Below are 24636 nucleotides of genomic sequence, written 5' to 3' on the forward strand. Positions count from 1 at the left end.
CTAACTTTTCACCTCTGCTTCTCCATCTTTTTGTTCACAGGAGGCAATCAACTTGCTGGAGCCCATGACCAACGACCCCGTGAATTATGTGAGACAAGGTGCCCTCATTGCCTCTGCCCTGATCATGATCCAGCAGAGTGAAGTTACCTGTCCCAAGGTATGCACATGGGGATTTTTATAGTCTGGTTTTATTGCCAGCCGCCTGAATTCAAGCACATATCTAGATATCTCCATTAAGCAGCAGAGGAATTTATTTTCAAAGTGAGCTGTGAAATGTGTCATAGGAAAAGAAACCCAGATCACAAAACAATGCTGCCCTGTTTTCTATCTGGATGTCTGTTGGTTCTCAGCAAAATAACACCATGCATCAGTGACTCTTAAAATTGATTCCTTATACCAATGAAACCACAGCCTGTACCGTCTTGTTTATGGTTCATTTTTTCAGACAGGATCAAAAGTTTTCTTTACCTTGACATGGCTCTACTACACCTGGAGGATGACTACAGGTGGAGTCAATATGTCAAGGTAAAGAAAAATCCTGTCTGAAAAAAGTACTGTAAACAAGATAAACTTGAACAGTATGAACATAATCACAAGTTCCCAGCCTAAAAAAGATTAAACTGCAAAAATGGAAGAAAAAAAGCAAAAGCAAACTGAAAACAAAATGCATCAGATTTCTCAAGACGGAAGATAAGAGTTCTGAGTCATGGAAGACTTGCAGTGACAAGTCCGAGTGCAAATGCACACGATCATCCCGGATACACCTTTCGCTTTGTCATAGAAGGTTAAAAAATGCCAGATGCATTTTTTTCAAAGCCTTTGCATCTGCGTAGCAACAATCCTTAAACTTCAAGTGAGTAAACGGGATTGTGCAAGATTGTGTTTGTTAGGGTTTTTTTTGTTGTTGTTTTTGGCTTTTTCTTTGGAACAGTCAAACATCAGGATGTAATACCAAAGATGTTTTAATATACGCCAGGTCATTTTCAGTTGGGCCCCACATATGTTGACAACAGTGTCAGCCAAATGTGTTTCGGTAAATTAGTCTAATGGGGTGAAAAATTTCCAGCATTTACTCAGTTTCGCTCTGTCAAATCATGCTGGAACTCCCACAATCACCACATCATTTTAGAGGGTGTGGCCATGGTAAACTTGCAGATTTTCTGCTGATAACATCCTAGTTTTATGAATGTATTTCAGCTTCTGACAGCTGAATGCTTCTCATCTGTTTGTCTTGATGGACCCTGTCACTGTGGCACAGATTTACCTTGTAGAGTCCGCCTTTTCCTTTTAATTCTTTTTTTTTTTCTATTTACTATTTATATCAGTATTTCATTTCATTTTTAGGTGAATCAGTTCAGGCAGCTGTATTCAAAAGTGATCAACGACAAGCACGATGACGTCATGGCCAAGTTCGGTGCCATTCTGGCCCAGGGAATCCTTGATGCAGGTCAGTCTCAAAACAGAGCTGCGGTGGGTTTACCCTCGTCTGTCACTGGGTGAGAGATTAAACGGGCACGCGGTTCTTGCATGTTCCATGTGACTTCACCCCTCAGGGAGCATGAAGACATCTGCATTTCTGAAGTGCTTTGTAATAGAAGTGAATTGCCCTAAATGCTATGTGGATTTGCGGTTTTCTGTGTGCCTTAATTTGAGTTCCTTTACACTCATGCGAGCACTAAGTAATGCTCTTAGGCTGACCACCCGTGCACTTTGTCTCTGGAGCAGATCATGCTAAGGTGCATTAGCGCCTGGCGGTCTTACCTCAGCTCTACCATATGGCCGGTTTGCCTCCCCCTGGTGATTACTGTTTGTCTGATAGTCTTTATGCTTGTGTGTCCGCGCGGCTGTTTGTGGACATAAGCAGGCAGTCTTTACGAATGTGTGTGAGGTCTTAAAGAGCTATACATCACCACAAAGAGAGCGACACACTCGCACCAAGAGCATGTATAGTTCATTCACATGTATGCACAAATCCCCACTGAGTATGTTAGAGACCAATGAATTATTGCATTAGTCTGACTGAAACTGCAGTTTTGAAATGCACATGAACATCTCATTCCAAATAGTTTAACTAAACCATACCCAGATGACACAGTTGGCAGTTGAGCTACTCCTGCATGTAAACATTTAACCGAACTGAAACTGGCCTATGCGCTCTGTGCATTCCTCACATTTCCTGCCCGGAGTTTGAGTCAGATGTTACAGAAGAAGCCGATGCAGATAAAAAGAAAAAAAACGAAAGGGTACAAAATGTACAGCGCTGTAAGTCTTTCCACTTCACCATTGTTTCCAATTTGCAAACATCAGTTAAGCCTGAGATTTATCTGTTGTTTTGGCGTGTGGCGTAGCAGGTCAACTGGAAAACTCCAATGCTAACAAGCTGAAACCACCATATCACCACCTACCATAGTGGAGTGTGACATTCATGACATATTTGGACAAAGAAAGGGGCCCAGTTGAATGACCTAGGGCTATAGCTTGACGTACGTACCGACTAAAGTTAACTATTACAATTCTAGCATCAACAAAACCTGTGTAAACTAAAAAAAAGGAACCAGCTGTGCTGGTGCACTGCTGCTGTTGTCACGATTGCAGCTGTGAGAGCTGTAAGATCTTTTGTTTTTACAGTTGTAATCCAAGATGGGTTTCCTCCCAGCACAAGAGGAACCACCAGAGATGCCATCTGGGAGCCCGGCAGCTACAGTCATGACTGTACTTTTAGAAGCAGTGGCCAATATGTCTGGGCCTTTAATTTAGCCATCAGATATCCGGATACCAGATATGTGGACTGAGCCTGTTGCGTACCCCAGTCATTATTTGAATGTGGATACATTTTAAAACTAATGAAAACCTAAATTGTTGTCGGAGGACAGCTGATTGTTTAGACGTTTCATTACCACAAATGGGTTCTGCGTATTTTGCTTTTTATGCAGCTATTGCACGCATGAAACCAAAGCTCACTCCAACTTGGTCTATGAAGACTTCTACAACTGGGAACACGGATGTTTTCTCATACCAAAAATGTTTAGCCTTGACGGAAGTATCCACAATACTGCAGATATCTGTTAAAATTGTGCCACCACTACACATATATCACTCTTACAAGTTAGGGCTGCACGTTTATGGCCAAAATGATTATTTTGATCAATATTGTGATCACAATTATTCAATGAGTTTAGTCCAATTTTTTTTTTATTTTTTTTTTTTTATTATTATTATTGCACTATCATGTAAACATATCACATCTACAGGACTGTCTCAGAAAATTAAAATATTGTGATAAAGTTCTTTATTTTCTGTAATGCAATAAAAAAAACAAAAATGTCATACATTCTGGATTCATTACAAATCAACTGAAATATTGCAAGCCTTTTATTATTTAAATATTGCTGATTATGGCTCACAGTTTAAGATTAAGATTCCCAGAATATTCTAATTTTTTGAGATGGGATATTTGAGTTTTCTCAAGCTGTAATCCATGATCAACAATATTAAAATAATAAAAGGCTTGCAATATTTCAGTTGATTTGTAATGAATCCAGAATGTATGACATTTTTGCATTACAGAAAATAAAGGACTTTATCACTATATAAATATTCTAATTTTCTGAGACAGTCCTGTATGTGCTACATTACTACACGTACAGTCCGACACGTTATTAAAAACTAGGATAGCAGTGTACCATTGTCCTGAGTGCAGAAATGGATCCAGATTTTTTTTTTTTTTTTGTGACTGATTGTAGTTGTCAGTTTCAATACGATCACACGATCACGTAATTTTGATCGTGGGAATCCAAAATCGTGATCGCGATTAAAATTGGATTAATTGTGCAGCCCTATTACAAGTGTCAAGCATTGAAATGTCAAGCTTGTGAATGCAGCCCTTGCAATCAATGTCAAAGAAACTCAGTACGTGTGTTGACATTAGCGGTGTAACGATACACTAATCTCACGATACGGTACGATACACGATATTGAGGTCACAATAACAATACGATATTATAGCAGTATTTTTTTAACAACCTTGAATGAGGAACATATGACTGGAAAAAATTGTCTTTTATTTGAAAGACACAAAATACAAAACAATGCTGTGTGTTTGCCCTATTGTTACAGTTTGTAATGCTTTATAACTGTTTAAGTTTTAAAGAGAAAGCCAGGCCAACCATTTTCCACAAACTGAACTAAAAGTAAATGTCAGGTTTGTATTATGCATCTTCAGTTTCAAGTAAAAATATTTTGCCACAAACTGAATAGTTTCTCTCATGTATGATTTGACTTTTTTCTTTCTAATTTAACAACTAAAATTAAATAAATAAATAAAAGTAAATAAATACATACAATTTTACATCATAAAAAAGATTGATTCATGCTCACCTTATAAGTGTAAGAGGAGATTTATTTTTGTTAAGAGGTTTCTAGTCAACACAATAGATTTATATTAATAACCCAATATCGCGATACACTTTGTCACCTCCACGACACGTATTGTGACGTTTTTGTATCGCGAAATTTCGTGGCACGATATATTGTTACACCCCTAGTTGACATCAGTAAAATATCTACCATATACACAGATATGTAGTATATTATAAATAATGATAATGATAATAATGACTTGGATTTATATAGCGCCCTTCAAGGCACCCAGAGCGCTTTACAGAGATCATTATTCATTCATACACATTCTCACCAGTGGCTACGTTGTAGCCACAGCTGCCCTGGGGCAGACTGACGGAAGCGTGGCTGCCATATCGCGCCTAACGGCCCCTCCCCCCCACTAACATTCATACACATTCAAACACATTCACACGGGGCAAGGTGGGTAAGGTGTCTTGCCCAAGGACACTACGACAGCAAACTGGGACAGAGCGGGATTCGAACCTCCGACCTTCCGATCATTGGACGACCCGCTCTGCCACCTGAGCTACTGCTGTTCTCTCTAAAATGAGAACAACACCCTGAGCAAATAGACCAGCTGGTGTAGCTCTGCACGCAGCTGATTTCAAGAATTTAGACCAATGCATGAAGGGTTCTGGTTGTAGAAAATCACCAGTGTTTGTCTTGATTCATTTGGCCCCTCCTGCTTTTCTGTTTAATGTGTGTTTTGTCCTGGACATATTAGATATCTGGATGACAGACAGGACTTCCATCTTATATCTGATCAGCACAATAAATTCAGGATGACTCTGCATGACCAACCAGACAAACCACGATCCACCTCACTCCAAGCTCTCCCTCCTGCTTCCTCACCAAACTCCACCTCTCGGCGCTTATCCATATTATCCGTCCAGTAAACAGTGTGTTAATAAAACAAATTCAGACAAAATATTTAGCCCTCTTGTTTGTATGTCAGAAAAAACTCAAGTTCCTGTGGTATTAATGTTTAAGTATTCTGGCTCTCGTGGGGTGTTAGGCGTGTTTGAGGTGCAGGGTAATTGTATTTAATTTGACTGGCGGAAGCGATTAGAGCTCAGTTTCATGATCACTGTTGCTCATTACGCAGGAAATGTCAGTCTCAAGCTCATTGTCTCTCCCCGTCTGTCTTCCCTTTCTCACCTCAGCATGTTCAGCCAACTTCTGCTAGACTTTATGCCTATTAATACAATCATTTATTAGCCTTTTTTCTTATGTTTATGTCGAAAAAGATGCCCCAACTCTACGGTTCTTGGTATTTGGCTAATTTCTATTCAAACAGCTCTTGCTGTTGCTCACGTAAAATAGTGCACCATATTGAAAGTAGCAATAATGGAGCGTGGGGACGGTTCGGGGGGCGGCTCATGAAGTGCACTCAACCTCTTCAAGTATTTCAGACACTGTCAAGCACCGGCCAGTGGTGCGGCTATCAGGACCTCGTTAGTCATTCTGGCCTGCGTTCAACTGGTGGGACTGGAGGGGATTTTAACTCTGGTTCAAATGTCAAGATGCAGCTCTTGTGATTAAGTTACTCCAGTGTCCTCGGATCAAAGTGCGAGACGGCACCACATGATTTAAGTCGTATTGTTTTGGGCTGAGTTTAGTTTTAGTTGGAAAATCTACTCCTTCACCCTCATAGAGATGACAAATGAATCTTGGTTAACCCCTCTCTCCTCCGCCTCCTTCCTCCCTCTGTCATCTCCTTTTCCTCCCTCTGTTTGCTCTGGAAATAAGCCACATGGATGCTCTTTTTTACTGCTGCAACCTTGACCCTGTTAGTCACTTTTATTTAGTCATCTTTGTACAATCATGTGTAAATGCTATTAGCCTCTTCTTTAAAAAAAAATATAATTAAAAAAATAATGATTTTTAACATATTTTTGCATTAAGCAACTGTGCCATTAAAATAAAAAAAGGAAAGCCATGTGGGCAATACAAAGTAACCCCTAACTGGTTCTTTAGGGTTTAAGATGGTATATCAAAATCCCTTGACCAGTTTGACGTCGGCAGGTGTGAAGACATCTATAAAAGCAGACATTTTGGCAGTTAGCAGGTCTGGAACATTCAGGTGTATCTTTTGGCGCATTGTTATGGACTAAATTCTTCCTACTCATCATTAGTAAATTATTTTTATTCTTTGACGAGGGGAAATTCAAACTCGGATGTTGTAACTGGGAGGAGTTAGCATCGTTTATCACACACAAGCAACGTTGTAACATTCAAAATTAGCAATGTTTTTATTTCTAACGAAGATAATATCCTGGAACAGGAAGTCTACAAACAGCTGTTTTCTTTTTCTTTTCTTTTTTTGATTCCCACCTCCAGAAAATCACATTGAAAATGCAGCTGGCAAAGACAAGTAGTGTTTCTGGAGCAGATGACAAGTCCCTTTGGGTTTAATTCTTTGGTTATTAATCTATTGTGTAGCTCACATTTATGTGGCGATGATGAACGAGACCCAACTACAGGATGTTGAAGACAATGCAGTCATGGGTGGGATAAACTTGTCTGATTTTTAAAAAATGTTTCCACAACACCTTTTACATGAATACCCAGGCAAGTTGAAGCCAAGACAACCTCCCCTGGGCGGTGAACACCCTGGACCTTTCCCCTGTTAACCCTCCACCCCTATCTGATTATTCCTGGTACAAATTGGAGAGCATTTGTTTTAAAATTAGTTGATAACATTTGTCAGTTTCATTCCTTTTCGTTACCGACTTTATTCATTTCAGACAGCACCTTAAAGTTTAATAAAAATGTACTCCTTTTTTTTTAATGTAGGTGATAAAACAATGTTGTGTTTGTCGTGATGTAAATGTAAAACTACATATTGTTTCATAACGTCGGGGCTCTCTGATGTTTCTACTGTCTCTCTTGACCAGGTGGACGTAACGTGACCATCTCTCTGCAGTCCAGGACGGGTCACACTCACATGCCGTCAGTGGTCGGCCTGCTGGTCTTCACCCAGTTCTGGTTCTGGTTCCCGCTCTCCCACTTCCTGTCCCTGTCCTTCACTCCAACCGCCATAATCGGCCTCAACAAGGACCTCAAGGTATTGAAGCGTCAAGATTTCCTCTGTGAAGGACGTTTTAATTGGACTGTTAAGCCTGAATTAAGGTTCTGCGTCAAACCAACGCAGAGAACACGCCGTCACCGTGACGCCGTCGTGAACCCTTCTCCGCCACTCCATTTCGCCGCGGTGCAGTACCCCCCGCGACCGCTAATTCGCGATCTTTTTCTGAATGGTTTATCCGACTTTTTCCGGTCACAGTGAATTAAAGAGATAAGGACAACTATTGGGCATAAAAAAATTTAAAAAATCACACATACACAAAGAAAAAAGCGCTGAAAGCTTTAAACTGCTTTAAACCGGAACTGCGTTGCTTCCAAGTGAACCAATCACAGCCCTCTCGGTCTGCGTGTGGTCTGCGTCGCCTCGACGCATAGTTACAATTTTCGGGAGGTGCACGTCAGTGACGGCGCAGGTGACGGCGTGTGGTCTGCGACGACGCGTACCACACGCCGTAGGCACGCCGTCGTTTTGACGCAGAACCATAACTCAAGCTTTAGTCAGATACCACTCTTTTGCATTTAATTTTGTTGGTAATATATACTAATTTTTTGTTGGTAATAAAAGCAGTAATTAATATAAGAAGAATGTTGCTGTTAAAGCAGACAGATGTTATCACTGGGAATGGGTTTGGTACAAAAGTACGTAGCCTTTAGCAGCAGTTTAACAGCTGTTAACAGCAGTAGTGTCTTCGTAACAAGACTCTCCGCACATCTGCTTTGGCCTTGTGCCTCTTGCGCGCTGCTGCCAAGGGATCAATGTGATATATTGTTGTTTTAGACTGACGTTAGATGGGCTTCAACCCATCTTTGCTAACTGAATCAGTAGCACCTGATACCAAGGACACTGAGACACTTTTATGAACTGTGCATACCTGGCTTTGAAACACCTGGAGAACAAACTTTGTGTAATCTCCCAAATAATTCACCAGAAATTGAGCAAAGAAGAAATGTGAAAAGCAAAAAGTATTCACAGGCTTGGCCTCACACAACCAGACCAAGAACATCCTGGTGGTTTAATCAAAAAAAAAAAAGCATATGGCTTAACATCGAGACTATTGCTATACAGGAAAAACGTCTTCTCTGCCTTTCTGCTTCCATACGTGAGTGAAGCAGCAGAACAGTGACATGATGTGAAATAGGGGCTCCCGGTCACACTTCGTGCGGTAGCGGTGCTCTGTTGGAGACAGTTAAATCACTTGGATTCAGTGAACTGTTATAATTTCAAGGCTTACACTGAGCAGAAGGCACACAGTTGCTGCTGCAGCTCAAGATCTTCTTTCATGTTTGTGTAGGTAGAGTTGACAGAGCTCTTCTTCTGTTTTACATAATGTTCAGTCTGCAGTTACGAGAAGGAAGGTGCTGATGGGAGTAGCCGATGAAATGCTTCAACTACTCGGCCAGCCATCTGCAGGTTAATTTGTAAAAAAATTGGGAAAACAGAAGCCAGGCTCAACCCTTCCTGCAAGCTCTTCGCACGAGCTGCCATCTGCTTTTCCGTTCTTTAAAATGTTTACTTAAAGCCGGCTCCAGGGGAAGAAAATGGTGCCTACCTGCTTTCTCACTACACCTCAAATACTTTTATCTTGTGCCTTCTTGTTTTATTCTTTTTTGAACCACAATGGATTTAGGTTGGCAGATAAAACCGCTGGGCTTTTTTGCAGCTCAGCATTTCACATTAAAAAAGGCTGCTAATGATTATGAAAAAGAAATGAGATCAGCAATTTAACAGAAGTGATGGCTTTGGAAAACATCAACCATTAACTTAAATTGGGCAAAAAGAACAATATTGACTGCTTGTAATAAAAGTCTTTTAAAGATATATCCCTTTTTCCAAAAAGCTCTTTTTCCAGCATCCTATTTTTAGTTGAACTCAGCATGGCACAACCTGATGTCTGGAAATGTGATTGGGCTTATAGGAATGGGCAGAAGTTCGCAGGAGTGAAGGAAATGGGTGTGCTGGTTTATGACACAAAGCACAAAGCAGAATACAGCACAATTGTTTTTTATCTTATCTTGTTTTCATAACCCCTGAAGGCCAAAATTGTAATAGAAAATGCACTTCAATAGGTTTCAAAGTCGACCTACGACATTTTAGAGCAGGTCAAAAAACGAGACGAGACACTAAAAGACATAAACAAATATTTCTGGTTGAGACAATTTTTTCTTGCCCCCCCCCAAAATGGACCGGGTGAAAGTTTAGCTGCAAAATTATGGTGAGCAAAAGACAAATAAGTATAAGGTTGTTTTTCATCAGAATGTGGTGTTGGTGTGTAATCTACAAAAAAGAAAAGCCTCGCTGTTTTGACATTATGAAGGACTTGAGGTTCAAAGATGTCGGTAAATGCGTGTTTTGTTTGAGCATGTTGCCGTGGTTACCAGAGTTGTTAAAGTCTGTTCTGATTAGAGGTTTTAAATAAGCAGCTGCCGACTCATGAAAATCCCTCGCATTTATCAACAAGCTTTCAGTGATTAATGGACAAGATCCGGTTTGAATGTATCAAATAATTGCAGAAATATTTCACTCATCATCATCATGATCGATGGTGTAACATTTCTGTTTCCAGGAATCTCAAAAACAATGTTATTAAACGTGTGTAAAAAGCGACGTCCCTCAGGTTAACCCTCTTTTCCCTCCAGATGCCCAAGGTGCAGTACCGCTCCAACTGTAAGCCCTCCACCTTCGCCTACCCGCCAGCGCTGGAGGTCCCCAAGGAGAAGGAGAAGGAGAAGGTAAGAAGCGCAGCAGCGAGGCGCCACAACACATCAGCTTGTTTTACTTTCTTTCCTTTTTTTTTTTTCAATAATTAGTCGAGGAAAACTGATCTTGCTCTGTATTGATTTGTGAATCATTTCAGTAAGACTCATCATTTTCTCGCCCATCATGTTTATTATTTCAGCATCTCTGAGCTGTTTTTCTCAGTTGCTTCGTTTTCACGCACTCAGAGAATGTAACGCGAGACGTTTAACTTGTGGTTGATCAGTTTTAGTTTTTTTTTTCTACTTGTGGTCGATCGGCTTTTCTTTTTTACTTTTTTAAAGTACATTTAATGCCGTGTTTGTAGAAGCTCTAAATGTCTGGTATTGTCTTACGCTGTGGGAATGTCTCTGTGCTCTATCTGTGTGTGTGCATGGCAGGTATCCACCGCCGTTCTCTCCATCACCGCCAAAGCCAAGAAGAAGGAGAAGGAAAAGAAAGAGAAGGAGGAGGAGAAGATGGAAGTAGTGAGTGGAAAAAAACCCCACACACTAAACACTTCCCCCCCCTTCAGCTCAACATATCTCCGTTTACTGTCTTGTTTGTTTTCTCTCATTTCATTTTTGAAAGATCAATTTGTTTGTTTACTGTTTATTTCACGAGGAAGCAGCTTTATCTCCAGAAACGGAAAGATGTCGTGTGAATTAGTCTCCGTTGCGCTTCCTCGTCGTGGGTGGTCTTGTTAAATTAAAAGTGTTTTTAAACATTTGGTCCTTGGTTTGTGTTTGAAGTAAAGTTTATAAGGATTCCTTATTCCTGTGTAGGGAAATAAACTTCAACCCGGACGTTTCTTACCTGTGTAATCTGATCTGCATCAGTACCTTTGAGCTCTGAGTCTCCGTCGGCTGATTTTGGTGACAGGAGAACAGATGCCGACGCAGCAGTGCAGCTCGTATTTGAAGCCGTGACATTTAGTTTTCTCACCTTTAGTGAGCTGCTGCCGGTTCACTGAACACCCCCTGGTATTCCAATAAAGTAACGACTTAATGGAAAGTTGAGCTACATGAGGCCTGCAGACAGTTATGCAGTCTCTTAAGCGCTTTGACACCGAACACACACCTGCCTTTGTGTCTTTTCTGTCTTTCTTGATATTTGCGCTCACCCACACCCAGCGTTTGCAGAAAGACTCTGTCAATCCAGAGTCCGTATACGTTTGGCCAGGGTTTTCTCCGGCGCGTAAGCAGCACGTTTGATCCTCTCTATAATGTTACATCTCAGCTCTGGTGCTGAGAGACGAGCCTGGAAATGGCCGGGCTGCTCACAGCTCAGGCTTTTTGATTTTTATTTGGCTTAACATGTTGAGATGGTGGTTAAACGAAAGCTCTCCACTGAAACTGAGGCCAGTCGGTTCAGAGTCGACTTGTCTGCTGCGGTTGTTTACATTTATGTCAGCTATTTTGCCCGAAAGGTCAAATATCCGTGATTCATTTGTACTCGCTGTTAATTGTCTCGCTGAACAGCCCAGAAGTGTTACTCCATCAAATCATTAGTCTTTGAAACACAAACAGAAAGACACAAAACCTCCATTTATTACTCCTAACTCCTCAATATTGTCAAATTCTGTCAACATTATGCTGGAGGTGGTTATGGTGATGGAAATTGTACCTTTTATCCTGACACGGGAAATTGTTTCTTCTTTCCCAGGAGGTCCAGGAGACTGAGAAAGAGAAGAAGGATGAAGACAAGGAGAAAGAGAAGAAGAAAGAGGCAGAACCAAACTTCCAGCTGCTGGAGAACCCGGCCAGAGTGATGCCGGCTCAGCTCAAAGTCCTCAACATGCCGGAGAGCTGCCGCTACCAGCCCTTCAAACCGGTAATCACACGCACGTATCGCAGTGTCTCTTTACGTTTTAAAAACATGACTGTAAACCAACAAATAAGATGTAAAATCCACTTCTCATCATTTCCTTTTTTTGTTTTATTTATGCTTGTAATTTAACTTTTTCAGAAATGTATAAAAACCTTCCATACAGTATCATCTAAATATGAGCAAACTAACTAAATACCAGAGAATAAAACCTGAATGAAGCCAGAGAGGAGTGAATCCTTCCCATCAGCACATTGGTTGGTTTTGGCCGGTTGTCGGTACCTAAAAGTCCAGAAAGCCCTCGTCAGGCCTATAAAGCAGCTCTCTGCGGTCCTGCTGTAAATGTTGACAGTTCTACGCTGTAAACGGCAGGATGGAGTTCAGTCGGCCAATGAACGCTCGCCTCGGCCCAGTAAAGAGGAAGTTCTGTTTGATTTTGTGTCCAGCAGGCACGGCTCACGCTGCTGCGCTGCACGGCGCTGCGGCAAGTGCCAGAATGCTGTCTTTGCTCGTCTGAAGTTTGGGACCGCTGCTTTCCTTTTAAGGGTTTGTTTTTGATTCAAGCGCAGATTTAGGAAGTTAAAAGGTTTTATGGACTTATCTCAAAATCTGTTCACTGTCAGGACGCATATTGAAAGCATATTTGGTGGAGATTAATATAAAGTTTTCAGTGGAAAATGCTTCCTGCTTTTTTTTTTTCACAACAGACTGCCTTCAAATTTCACAATACTCGTCTCTGTGGTATCTAAAATGAATAAACCTTCTCAGCGACTACCTCTTCATTTGTTCACACATTCTCACGTAAAATATATTTTTTTGTGTGTAACTGTTCATCATGTGCACACACCACATGTTGCATCTCGGGTGTCTTTTGTGGCGTAAATATTTGTGGATTCTCAGATCCCCTTGTGGTTTTTCTGCTCCTTCCATTTACCAAAGGCATGATCTTCTGTCATTACTGGGGGCCTCTTTTGTTTTTTAAACAAAGTGTTTACACATGAACTTAGAGAAGTGACTAGTTCTTTGTTCCGTCAGCTGCACACCGGTGGGATCATCATCCTGAAGGACACCAGTGAGGAGGAGGAGGAGCTGGTGGAGCCCGTCTCCGCTCATGGACCCAAGATCGAGGAGGAGGAGCAGGAGCCGGAGCCCCCCGAGCCGTTTGAGTACATCGACGAGTAGAGGCCTCCAACAGCAGAGGTGTGTTTCACGCAAACTGTTGGAGCGGATTTTAATAAAGTCGAGAGAGTATCTGGAATATACAGGACTGTCTCAGAAAATTTGAATATTGTGATTTTCTGTAATGCAATTACAAAAACAAAAATGTCATACATTCTGGATTCATTACAAATCAACTGAAATATTGCAAGCCCTTTATTATTTTAATATTGCTGATCATGGTTTACAGCTTAAGAAAACTCATATCCTATCTCAAAAAATTTGAATATTCTGGGAATCTTAATCTTAAACTGTAAGCCATAATCAGCAATATTAAAATAATAAAAGGCTTGCAATATTTCAGTTGATTTGTAATGAATCCAGAATGTATGACATTTTTGTTTTTTTAATTGCATTACAGAAAATAAAGAACTTTATCACAATATTCAAATTTTCTGAGACAGTCCTGTGTGTGTGACCGATCCAGTGGAGAAAGGTTTAGGTTAGGGTTGTCCCAATCAGGTTTTTTTTAGCTCTCGATCCGATCTCGATCACTTGAGTTTGAGTATCTGCGAATCCCGATTTTTCCCGATCCAATAACTTTTTTTGGCTCCCGATACATTTCTGATACTTTCTCCAGATTGGATACATTTTGGCAACATATTAAAAAAAAAAAAAAAGTTTCTTTTATTGCCCATTGGAGAACAACATGGACATATATTTCAACAAAGCTTATCAGCACTGGTGCCACAAAATGTAGAAACATGAAATTGTAAACTAAAACAAAAAGTGCAGAATAGTGCCATAACAAAAATAAATATTTAACTTCAAAAGAGGTAGTTGAATGACATCCAGTCAAACTCACAAACACAAGAAAATTAAAATACTTTTTGGCTTAACCTTTGTGCAACATTCTGAATGGCATGAACTGAATAGCAGCAGCTTAATGCAACATGAACATATATAACATTTCACAATTCAAACATGTAAACCATGTTATTTTCACTTCGTCACTTCTGGAAGTGACGCCAGCCGCCGACCGGAAGTGGCGTTAAATGCAACGATATATAAAACGATTTAATATATATTAAAAACATTAATAACTAGGTATGTCCCGATACTTTTTTGGCCGATACCGATGTTTTGAAAATACCGTGATCGGGCAGCCGATCAATCCGGCCAACACTAGTTTAGGTGTTATAAAGTCTGGTCTGATCTCCCGACGGCTTCCTGTCGGACCGTCGTGAGGGAGTCGCATTACCTGATAACGTATAAAGCAGCGTCTGTGCTGCCGTCTTAAAAGCCGTAACAGGGTTTTAGCCGCCGCTGCTGGAGGAATCAAAACATCTCTGCCATCTCCAACACCGGCTCGCCAGGCAGCACCGCGGGGCGGTTTGTTGACTCCTGGCTGCTTGTGGTGTTTGTGTTGGAGCGGCGTCTCGCTGGCTCCCGTGCAGGAGTGCACCGTTGCATGTGATGAGACCGACGAGCTGTCGATGCCCAAATGCCTCTGCAGATGATTTGTCATTGCTTTATGAGGCTCCAGAGTTGTGTGGCAGATTTAGCACCGCTAATATCGGTGTCAGGCTGACTTCATGGGTTTGGTTTGGATGAGGGAGACGCCAACAAGCCCAGTGGTTACCGGGACGAGTCTTTGGTCGAGTCTTTGGTCCCGGAACACAAACCAGTCGCAGCATTCTGACGGATCACCAGCAAGTCCCCACAAAGGTTTTCACTTGACTGATAAGCAGAGCTGGGTAGAGTAGCCAAAAATTGTACTCAAGTAAAAGTACTGTTACTTCAGAATAATATGACTCAAGTAGAAGTAAAAAGTAGTCATCCAAATAATTACTTGAGTAAAAGTAAAAAAGTACTTGGTGAAAAAACTACTCAAGTACTGAGTAACTGTTGAGTAATGTCTGATTTATTTTTTTAACACAACCATTCAAACGGACAAAAGTACAAAATAATCATCTTCAGGCAAATTAAACCAATAAAATAATAAAATAAATTAATAACATTTATAAAAAAATCAAAAATAGCTTAAATTCAAATAATCTTAAAGTAAAATAAGTAAAATAATAACAGAATAAAAAAATAAATTAAGCACAAGTAGCACAAAATTTGAAGCCTTTGTACTTTTCTTTTTTAACCAGGCAGAACTAGAACAAGCCCATGAACTCATATAAACTCTGTGTGTGTTTGAGTCTGTGTAAATGGGACAAAACATGCAAAAAAACTAACATTTTTCCCAAAGAATCACCCAGTGATGTCATGAGATTGACGCGTACGTGGATAAAAGGGATAAAAGAAAAGTAACAGCTCAACGTAGCGGAGTAAGAGTAACAGTTTCTTCTTCACAAATCTACTCAAGTAAAAGTAAAAAGTATAGTGATTCAAAACTACTCCTAAAAGTACTAAATTTCCCAAAACTTACTCAAGTAAATGTAACGGAGTAAATGTAACTCGTTACTAACCAGCTCTGCTGATGAGTTATAGTCAGAAATATTTTCGTGCGTTGGGACTAAATCTGTCTTTTTTTTTTATTATTATTTACATTTTCTTCAGTAAATATGCTAAACCTATTGTGAGTTTGATTATTCCAGTGAAGTGTAACACTCCTTTCTTTGTTTTTCTTCTCTTCCTCCAGGTATCCGAAGATACGAGCCCCCGTCATTCTGCTCCCGTTTGTGCATCTGTGTATCCATCATCTCTGCTTCACCTGTTTTTTTGCAAGTTTCTTTCTTGTTCTAGCTGCTCATTTGCCTCACAAGGCAGTGTTTTACAATTTCATCTTGTGTAACTCTGTTTGACCAATAAAAAAGAAAAAAATTATATACATAAAAATTGTAAACTGTAGTGTTTTTAGCAGGAGGTGTTTCACCAGGTTTCTCTCTAATCCTGCACCGTTTGACTGGTTTACATTTGCAGCAGCTGCTGTCCTCCCAGCGGCTCGTCTACTGTTCAAATGCTAAACAGCTCTGGGTGGCGGGAGCTTCCAGACCGACGGTCAAATCCAGGTCGGCTTCAGTCTGATGCGTTTGACCAGAGAACGGAAAACTTGTCAGATTATGTTTGATCCAGTGATGTTATTAGACCTGCTGACATCGTCATTAGTTACTCTGACTGTAGGAACAGGGAGTTTAATGTGAGCGGTTCTTTCCATTGACCGTGAACTCGTTTTGGCTCCAGTTTGAAAACTTGCCATCTGCAAAAGCGTGATTACTGTTAAACATTTATGGTCTCTTGACACGCAAACTTTTGAAAACCTGAACCGTCCGTCGGCAGCTTGATCCCGAGGGGGAATGGGGTGGATACGGGGTGACAGCGCGGTGACGTGGCAGACCAGGACCGGCTACAGCGTGAAGCGGCAAACGGACCAGAGTGAACCTTGACTACCAAAACGAACGTGTGGCGCCGTTTCCAAAGCACGTGTTGTTCACTTCTTAAATGACAAACGGCTTCAAACAACGACTAATAACCTCGAGCTGGAACGCTTCATCATAATCGAACCTGGAAAAGTTAAGACGACATAAACGTCTAGACAGTATTTCTGCTGATAGTTTGTAAATTCTTTTTTATTTCTCACCTGGATGGACATCAAGATCTCATTCAGGTGTGACGTGCACGAAAATAATTTTCTGCATTTTTAATGCATTTGCATTAAAAAAAACAGTTTCACGTTAGTTTTAAGTATAAAGTGTAACAAAACAGCCGTCAAACTGCTCTGGGCTCTTGTTCATATGGGATCAAAACTTGTGAAATGTAATCCTATAGTGCTGGATGTATCATTTGATGCATGAATTTTGGAGACCACCCCCAAAATTAAAATAAATACAATAAAACAAAGTGAAAATAATTACTCTATGTATTCATAGTGACACAATTATTTAAAAACTGTTAGACACAATTTGGAGTGTTTTTAATGTATAAAACACACTTTAAATTATAAAAATGTGGACTTTCTGTGTATTTTATGTAATAAAGGGTATAAAATACTATACTACTATAATAAAGGGTTAAGGAATTAAAGCGTCAGAGCTTTCTCTCACTCTAAAGTACACTCATATTTCTTTGGCTCTTGCATATTGAACAAAATACAACAGATGAATCCAAACTGCCCATACTTTGTTGTTTTTTTAACGTGATGGAGTTTATTATCTCCGAGCGCCCAGTGTTCCTGCCTGACGGTACGTGGAGAATGAAGCTTCCTGTGGAAAAGTGGTTTGGGAGTCGAGGCGGCGATGATGCTGCAGGCGGTTGTTTTATGCATCACGTGCTGGAATGCCTCTTGTTTGACTTTCTGCGTGTAAATATGGTGGAAAGCAGCTGTCAGGGGTGATTTGCTGCTCGTCCGCTCCCGTCGCAGAACCCATTCATGTGCATTTCTGCCAGACGTCTCGTCTAATCAGTTCCTCCCCTCACGTTCCTGCAGGCTGCCCCCGGTAACGGGAGACTGCCTGAGATTCCACAGTGAAGCCTCTGAGGTCCAGCTTTGGCCTTCGGCACCAACCTTTCACTTTCACTGCTCCCTCACTTCCAGCACCTCCTAAATATAGTCCACAACTCTCTATTACAGAGCCACATTCCTGCAGATGCGGTAACGTTGTGTATCCGTACATACTGTAGGGGAATCTTCCATTATTTTCCAAACCCCCACCCTGGTTTCCATCCTCATTTCCAGCAAAGATGGGTTGAGGTCAGTCTTCACTTCCAGTACATCTCAGTAAATCATGGGTGGGGTTACGTGGAGATATGTGGAACATCTGCGTCTCTTCAAAGCCACATTTCATAGTTTTCACACTTCCTCCGTTGAGGGCGTGGACCCCTTCCTCCTCAGTCTGGTTTCTACACCTGGAAAACTCACAGCTGACATGAATCAGTTACTCAAGCGAGAAGCTTTGAAACCTCTCGAGCATTTTTCAGGCATGTTTAACTTCAGATCTCTGCCTCATAAGTGCTTTACTCTCCCTGGGATGATATTTCCACTGAAATTGGGGATGCGAGCCTTCAGCACGGCCCGGGGTGATAACGTTGTTCTCACAAAACCAAATCTCTGACCTCTAACCTTGTGCTTTTTCTGATGTTTATTTTGTTACTCCAAATCCCCTAATGACTTCCACAAATCTCCTTACAAGGAAAGTCTGCCCGTCTCGGAGGTGGCGGGGACCTGAGGTCTGTCAGCAGACTGTTGGAGCAGCTGCTGAGGAAGCCAAGTGGGCTGAGCAGACACGGCGTGTAGTCACCGTCTGCGGATGCGGCGATGTGACTGTTGCTGAAAGGATGGAGGCTCGGTAGCGCTCTCCAAGCAAACAAGTGGACCCACCAGAGAGCGGCCGGTCGGGGCAGCCGGTGTGCGTGTGTGGCATGTGGACGGGCTCGGACTTCCACAGATGTCCTGGCAGGGCCGGAGCGGCCGCTGAGTGAGACGCCGGCGGTCCGTGATGGAGCACTGGATGTTCTCGCTGCTCAGGCCCAGGATGATGTGGCTTTTGGCCTCAACCTCCGTCAGCTTCATACGATCGCTAATAAAAACAAGACATGGTACAAAACTGTAGATGAGAGAAGCTGCCTTAATAAACACATTCAGTGTTTCATCTTCACTTTCAATATGACATGAATGAGATTTGAAAATCTCCCAACTAAACCTTGAAATGTTTCCAGAGCTTTTTCAGATGTTCCTCTTGCGTCACCAGCCGTTGCAGAGTTCCTGTTCATTATTAAAGCATGAAAACAAAATATTTGTTGCCACACTTTTTTACCTCAAATTATTAATGATTATGTAAAAGGAGAAGGGAGTTACTTCTGTATCTGTCCTGTTTATCGGAATTTTTCCCTTGATTTTTGTCCCAGAAAAAGAAAAATCCCCCCATAATGCTGCTGCCGCCACCATGTTTCCCCGTAAGGATGATGTTGAAGATGTTCCTGTCTGGTTTCCTCAGGTCACATGATTTAATGAGGTGTGATTTTATTGCGGTCACTACCACGCTGGTCTGATCGGTGGAGTCCTGCACTCACGCTTGCTCTTCTGTAAGGTTCTCCTAGTTCTGTGAACCTAAATAGGCTTTTCTGATCATCTTTGGTTGAGATCAGTCTCTTCAGCTGGGTAATCAAATCTAGTAAAACTGTTTGAAGACTCCTCTTCCTCCTCTTTGTAATGATTTTGTGATTTGAGCAGTGAGTGAAGACAAATACATGGACGTTACTGGGAGGGTGCTCACACATCCTTGCACCATCGTAGACTCTGGACTTGTTGCTGGTAACAGTCTAGATGGTCCCACTTCTCCGTATTCAACGAAAACTAATTAAAGCTGCAAGCAGCGATGAACGGGCCCTCGCACTCATGGCCACCAACCCCCCCCCCCCCACCCCCCCCCCCCTCCCCAGGTTCCCCCCACATTCCTAGGTCAATAACACTATAAAAAGTGCCTTTGCTGTTCACAGAAAACTCAACTTATCATCATAAGCATATCAGAAATGACACCATCCACGACTCTCTATGTCAAACCTTTCAAAAGTTATGGCAGAAAATAGGAACTATGAAATATGGACCAATCAGATGAAGGGGGGGGGGTGCACTTTTTGGCGTCTATCGTCGCCACGGTAACGCTTTTGAAAGAGAAAAGTAATGCGCGTAGTCCCAGGATGGAGAAGCACATTTTGATGTATAACACACCTGGGTGCACGTTACGGTTCGGGCGAAGAAGCAGCCGAAGAAATGGCATAAATTGCGCCAAAATAACACGATTAATTCAAAATGGCCGACTTCCTGTTCAGTTTCGGCCATGGCGCCAAGAGACTTTTATTTAAGTTGCGACATGATACAGGTACCGATTTTCGTGAATGTACGTCAAACCGTATTGTGGGGCTTGAGGCACGAAGTTTTCTAGGGGGCGCTGTTGAGCCATTAGGCCACGCCCATTAATGCAAACCATTAAATATCAAATTTTTCGCCAGGCCTGGCTTGCGTGCAAAATTTGGTGACTTTTGGGGCACGTTTAGGGGGAAAAAAGGCCCTCATTTCGTCTGAAGAAAAATGAGGATAACAAAAAAACAACACAAACTCCTACAGATACAATAGGGCCTTCGGACTGTCAGTGCTCGGGCCCTAATAAGCATCTGTGTAACCACAGTAAACATGTCCATGGTCTGACCCTCCATCCATCCAGGCGCCTCCAGAGATCTCGTCACTGCCTCTGGACAGGTTTAACATTGACATCATGAATAGAGAGTTAAATGAGTTAAATGTGCACAAATATGAGAAATTCGGCGTTACAAGAAAAGGTAGATGAAAAGAAGCCCGAGCTCTCTGACGCTTACCTGCCGCAATCCATGTTTTTACACACGCTCGTCTCCAGCGTCACTGGATGTCGCATTTGTCCTCGGTTGACTATTTTCGCAACAGCGGTCGCAGTCATTTGTCCAAAACAAAACCATAGATGTATCTGTCCATCTGGTTAAACTTGAGATCAACTACTTCTTTGTTTTGAGGAGAACCTCAGAGAGTTATGCTCTTGAAAGAAGTCTCGCGAGATGTAATTTCATGATTATGCTCATTTCCAAAACACTAGATATCCAGCACACTGGGGCCTGATCTTGTCGCAATTTCATAATTTTCGCTCTTTTGCAGAAAAAAAAGGAGTGTAATGGAACTCCAGTTGTCTCATTCGGGGATGTGAATCTATAAACAGGCGCAGGGCAAATGGTTCATCTTCTAAAGGTCACTCCAACTCAACTCCAAGTAAAGGGAGAGCAGCATATTCTGTCACGACTTTCTGGAGAAATGTGGCCTGACTGTGTCTGATGGTAATCAGTGTTATTTTTTCGTATCACTGTTTTCTAACAGTAGATATTTGCAGAGATGGTGCTGGTTTACTGGTTTGCAGAGGTGTCAAGTAACAAAGTACAAATACTTTGTTACCTTACTTAAGTAGAAATTTTGGTTATCTATACTTCACTGGAGTAATTATTTTTCAGACAACTTTTTACTTTTACTCCTTACATTTTCACGCAATTATCTGTACTTTTTACTCCTTACATTTTAAAAACAGCCTCGTTACTCTATTTCATTTGGGCCTTTAAAAAAAACTATCCAGTTAAATTGCTTCATCCGGATAGAGTGAATTTGGTTGTGGTTGTGGCACAGATGTTCTTGTCCAGTTTTGTTCTTACATCCGTTCCCTCAGATTCCTGCAACTAAACTTGGATGTACATTCCAATAAAGGTTAAGATAAATGATAACATGCCTCTGAAGTTTGACTTTTTGCACCATTACAATACTTATAGGCAACTAGTCATCATATCTCCTGCTCTCTGAAACACATGTTAATGCTCAATAGTACACATATATGGTTCTTTAATATATTTGCATTATACTAAGATACATTCATTTTCAATGGCTTTTGTCCTTAATGGCTTTTTTTCCCCTTACATTACTTTTACTTTTATACTTTAAGTAGTTTTGAAACCAGTGCTTTTATACTTTTAGTTGAGTAAAAAACTTGAGTTGATACTTCAACTTCTACAGGAGTATTTTTAAACTCTAGTATCTATACTTCTACCTGAGTAATGAATGTGAATACTGAAGACACCTCTGCTGGTTTGGGGGAACTGGTACGACCAGTGGTCCCATTAACCTGAGATCTGCTGCTGGTTGAGACCAGGCCTCCGGCTCTCAGAACAGCTGGACACCAGATCCACTTTCCCCAGCTGGGGAAACCTGCTGGAAAGGCTGACGGCCGACTGCTCATCGCGGCGTGGAGCATTGCTCTCTTGGGAAGCTTCACTCTGGAAAAAAGAAATGTCCACAAAATGGAAGAAAGGGGGGAAAAAGCAAGCAGGAGCGGAGGCAGCCAGGACGGTTCATTCTGGGAAGGCTGGCTGCGGACACATAAACTAAACAAGCATAATTTCTGGAGAGTGAAGCGTGGATCTGCAGGCTGGCAAAGGTAGTGTAGGGTACATTTCTGCACGTTGTCTCACACCTCGGTGTGAGGACCCTGTGGCATGAACATGTGCTTACAACACTGTGCCTATTCATGCCGGCTGTCCATTCATCATCAGCATCTAGAGGATACAGGCAGGACTGTTTGGATTGTCAGCACAGGGCCGCTCTAAAACACGAAACCCGAACCCCTCTGTTCAGTGTGAGCGCGGGCGACGTAAACATCAGAGCTCACGGCTCAGCCTTCGGAGACCGCAGTTGTTTTTGTGCAGCACAAATGTTGAAAGCATTTCTGGGAGGACGATGGCTCTTCTTCAACGGGATGGTTTGAAGGTTTTGAGGCGTCTCGCTGCTGCCGGCCGAGTCTGTCCAACCTTAGCCTCCTCTCTCAGGCAGCTGCCTTGGATCTGGTGTATATAAGTAATGATTTGACATGCTTGAAAGTTATTTTCCTTCATGCACTTGAGATTTCACAAAGCAGAAGATGAGCTTATAAAATGAGATGTTTGTTGCATCAGTTGAAATTAAAATCAGCTGCACTTCAGGCAGCAGGCAGAGGAAGTCTTACATTTCTATACATTTACTAGTGAGTCATCCCCCTGCTATACACACACACACACACACACACACACACACACACACACACACACACACACACACACACACACACACACACACACACACACACACACACACACACACACACACACACACACACACACACACACACACACACACACGAATAGTAGATGTTTTTCCTACTTTAAGCGATGGGTCTCACACCTGGTTACATGACAAATTAGAACCAGAAACTTAAATGTGTCAGTTTAAAGTCCTCCTGGCCAAAACACATTAAAAGCAAAAAGTCTGCTTTCAAAGGAGACTTTTGACCTCTTTTCAAGATTGACACTATTTCTTGAGGTCTTAATGACATTTCTGAAATTTGGATCAAATAAAAATACCCAAAAGAGACAAGAAATGAAGAAGGAGAAGAAAGAGACCGATTTTAACAACTGTAATTCTAGCAGCCAGTTTTAGGGGGCGGAGTGAGCCCCATCAGGAAACATGGAGGGGCTGAAAACGATCCTCAGGGCCTCCCCGCTCTGTCATTAAGCCCACCCAGACACTGTTTTTAAAGGATAGACTGATGTGATTGGCTCAAGACTTTTGGATATATTTAATGATTGGTAGCTGGATGTGGCCTCCATCCATCCATCCATTCATCTTCTACCGCTTATCCGGGGTCGGGTCGCGAGGCAGTAGCCTAAGAGTCCAACTTAACATGTCAGTATGAAGAAAAGAAATGAGGCGATTAAAACAAGGTGCTCGACTCAATAAAACGCAGGCTTGTGCTTTGGAAGTAAATGAAATGATCTCATCGTCCAACACCAGCAGTTTGATTTTATTTTAAATAAAATAAGCCCTCAGTCATCACTGGATGTGGTAACCTGTTAACATGAATATGCTCTGCAGTTTTTGGCCCTGGCAGTCGGAGCAGCATTAATGGGGCTTGGCCCTCTCAGCGTTTGTTCACATGGTGTTTTTATGGAGGGAAACGTCTCCAGCGGCGGCCCTTCATTTCTCCACGGGCGATCAGACCACAGATTTCCTGGAAAAGACTCCGAGGTTCATTCACAGAGCAGAGTACAGAGAGCGGCCAGATGGGACGGGGTGCCACGCATTAGCTAACCTTTAAAGCCAAATCACATGTAAAGCGACAGGTAGATGGGTTTAAGTCCCTCAAGCTTTACAGCAAAGTCCATGAAGATAATGTGACATGCAGAGTTTAGGTGGCGTATCGGCCTGCACCGCTCCTTTATGACATCCCTGCTCAGGTCAACGGCTCTGACCCCTCTGCATGATCTGAAGGTTTTTGTCTGAACTGAGGCTTACATTGGTCGTTATAGGATAAATGCGCATAAATGCGCATAAGTAGGCCTGTGTTGAAAAGATTGATTCTCCGATTTTAAATCGATTTTCATATTAATTCCTAAAAATCGATTCATATGTCTAAAGATCGATTTAAATTCTTTTTTTTTCCATCATTACATTGCAACTTTTGGTACTTTTTTGTTTATGCTCAAAAAAGGAATATTTTGTTGGACTCGAGAATAACTGGTGCCATGTTTTTGCCTTTAAATATGTTTAAAGGTATGAAAACATTAAAGTTTTCAGTTATAATTGCATAAATTGTCTATATTTCTTTGCTTTATATAATGTCTTGGGGTTACATTTGCATAAATGTTAAAAATCAAATTATCATAAATGGGGAAAAAATAAAAGCGATTTCTTTCGTCCTCTGTTTGATCATTCTGACCCACACGATGTTTCTGAAAGCAGTTCTATCAGCATTCTGGGAGCTGATTGGTCCTTACAGCATCATTAGCTGCCAATACTTTTGCTGTTGAATCTCAATATAATACTAGTATTAATATGTTGCATAACTACAGTCATATAATTCATGCAACAGCTGAAAAAACAGTTT

General features: G+C 41.6%; 1 protein-coding gene across 1 annotated transcript in view; it reads left to right on the top strand.

The window, feature by feature from the left end:
• Positions 1-16493, top strand: part of psmd1 (proteasome 26S subunit, non-ATPase 1) — a 40425-nt gene extending 23932 nt beyond the window's left edge. Inside the window, exons 18-25 of the mRNA XM_061738456.1 lie at positions 41-157; positions 1345-1447; positions 7299-7468; positions 10126-10218; positions 10624-10710; positions 11888-12055; positions 13085-13249; positions 15858-16493. Of these exons, the coding sequence (XP_061594440.1) occupies positions 41-157; positions 1345-1447; positions 7299-7468; positions 10126-10218; positions 10624-10710; positions 11888-12055; positions 13085-13231 (885 nt within the window). The 3' untranslated portion in view covers positions 13232-13249; positions 15858-16493. The remainder of the gene's footprint in view (positions 1-40; positions 158-1344; positions 1448-7298; positions 7469-10125; positions 10219-10623; positions 10711-11887; positions 12056-13084; positions 13250-15857) is intronic.
• Positions 16494-24636: the final 8143 nt, after the last annotated feature.

This window comes from Cololabis saira, chromosome 13 (assembly GCF_033807715.1).
Source record: "Cololabis saira isolate AMF1-May2022 chromosome 13, fColSai1.1, whole genome shotgun sequence".
Lineage (NCBI taxonomy): Eukaryota > Metazoa > Chordata > Actinopteri > Beloniformes > Belonidae > Cololabis > Cololabis saira.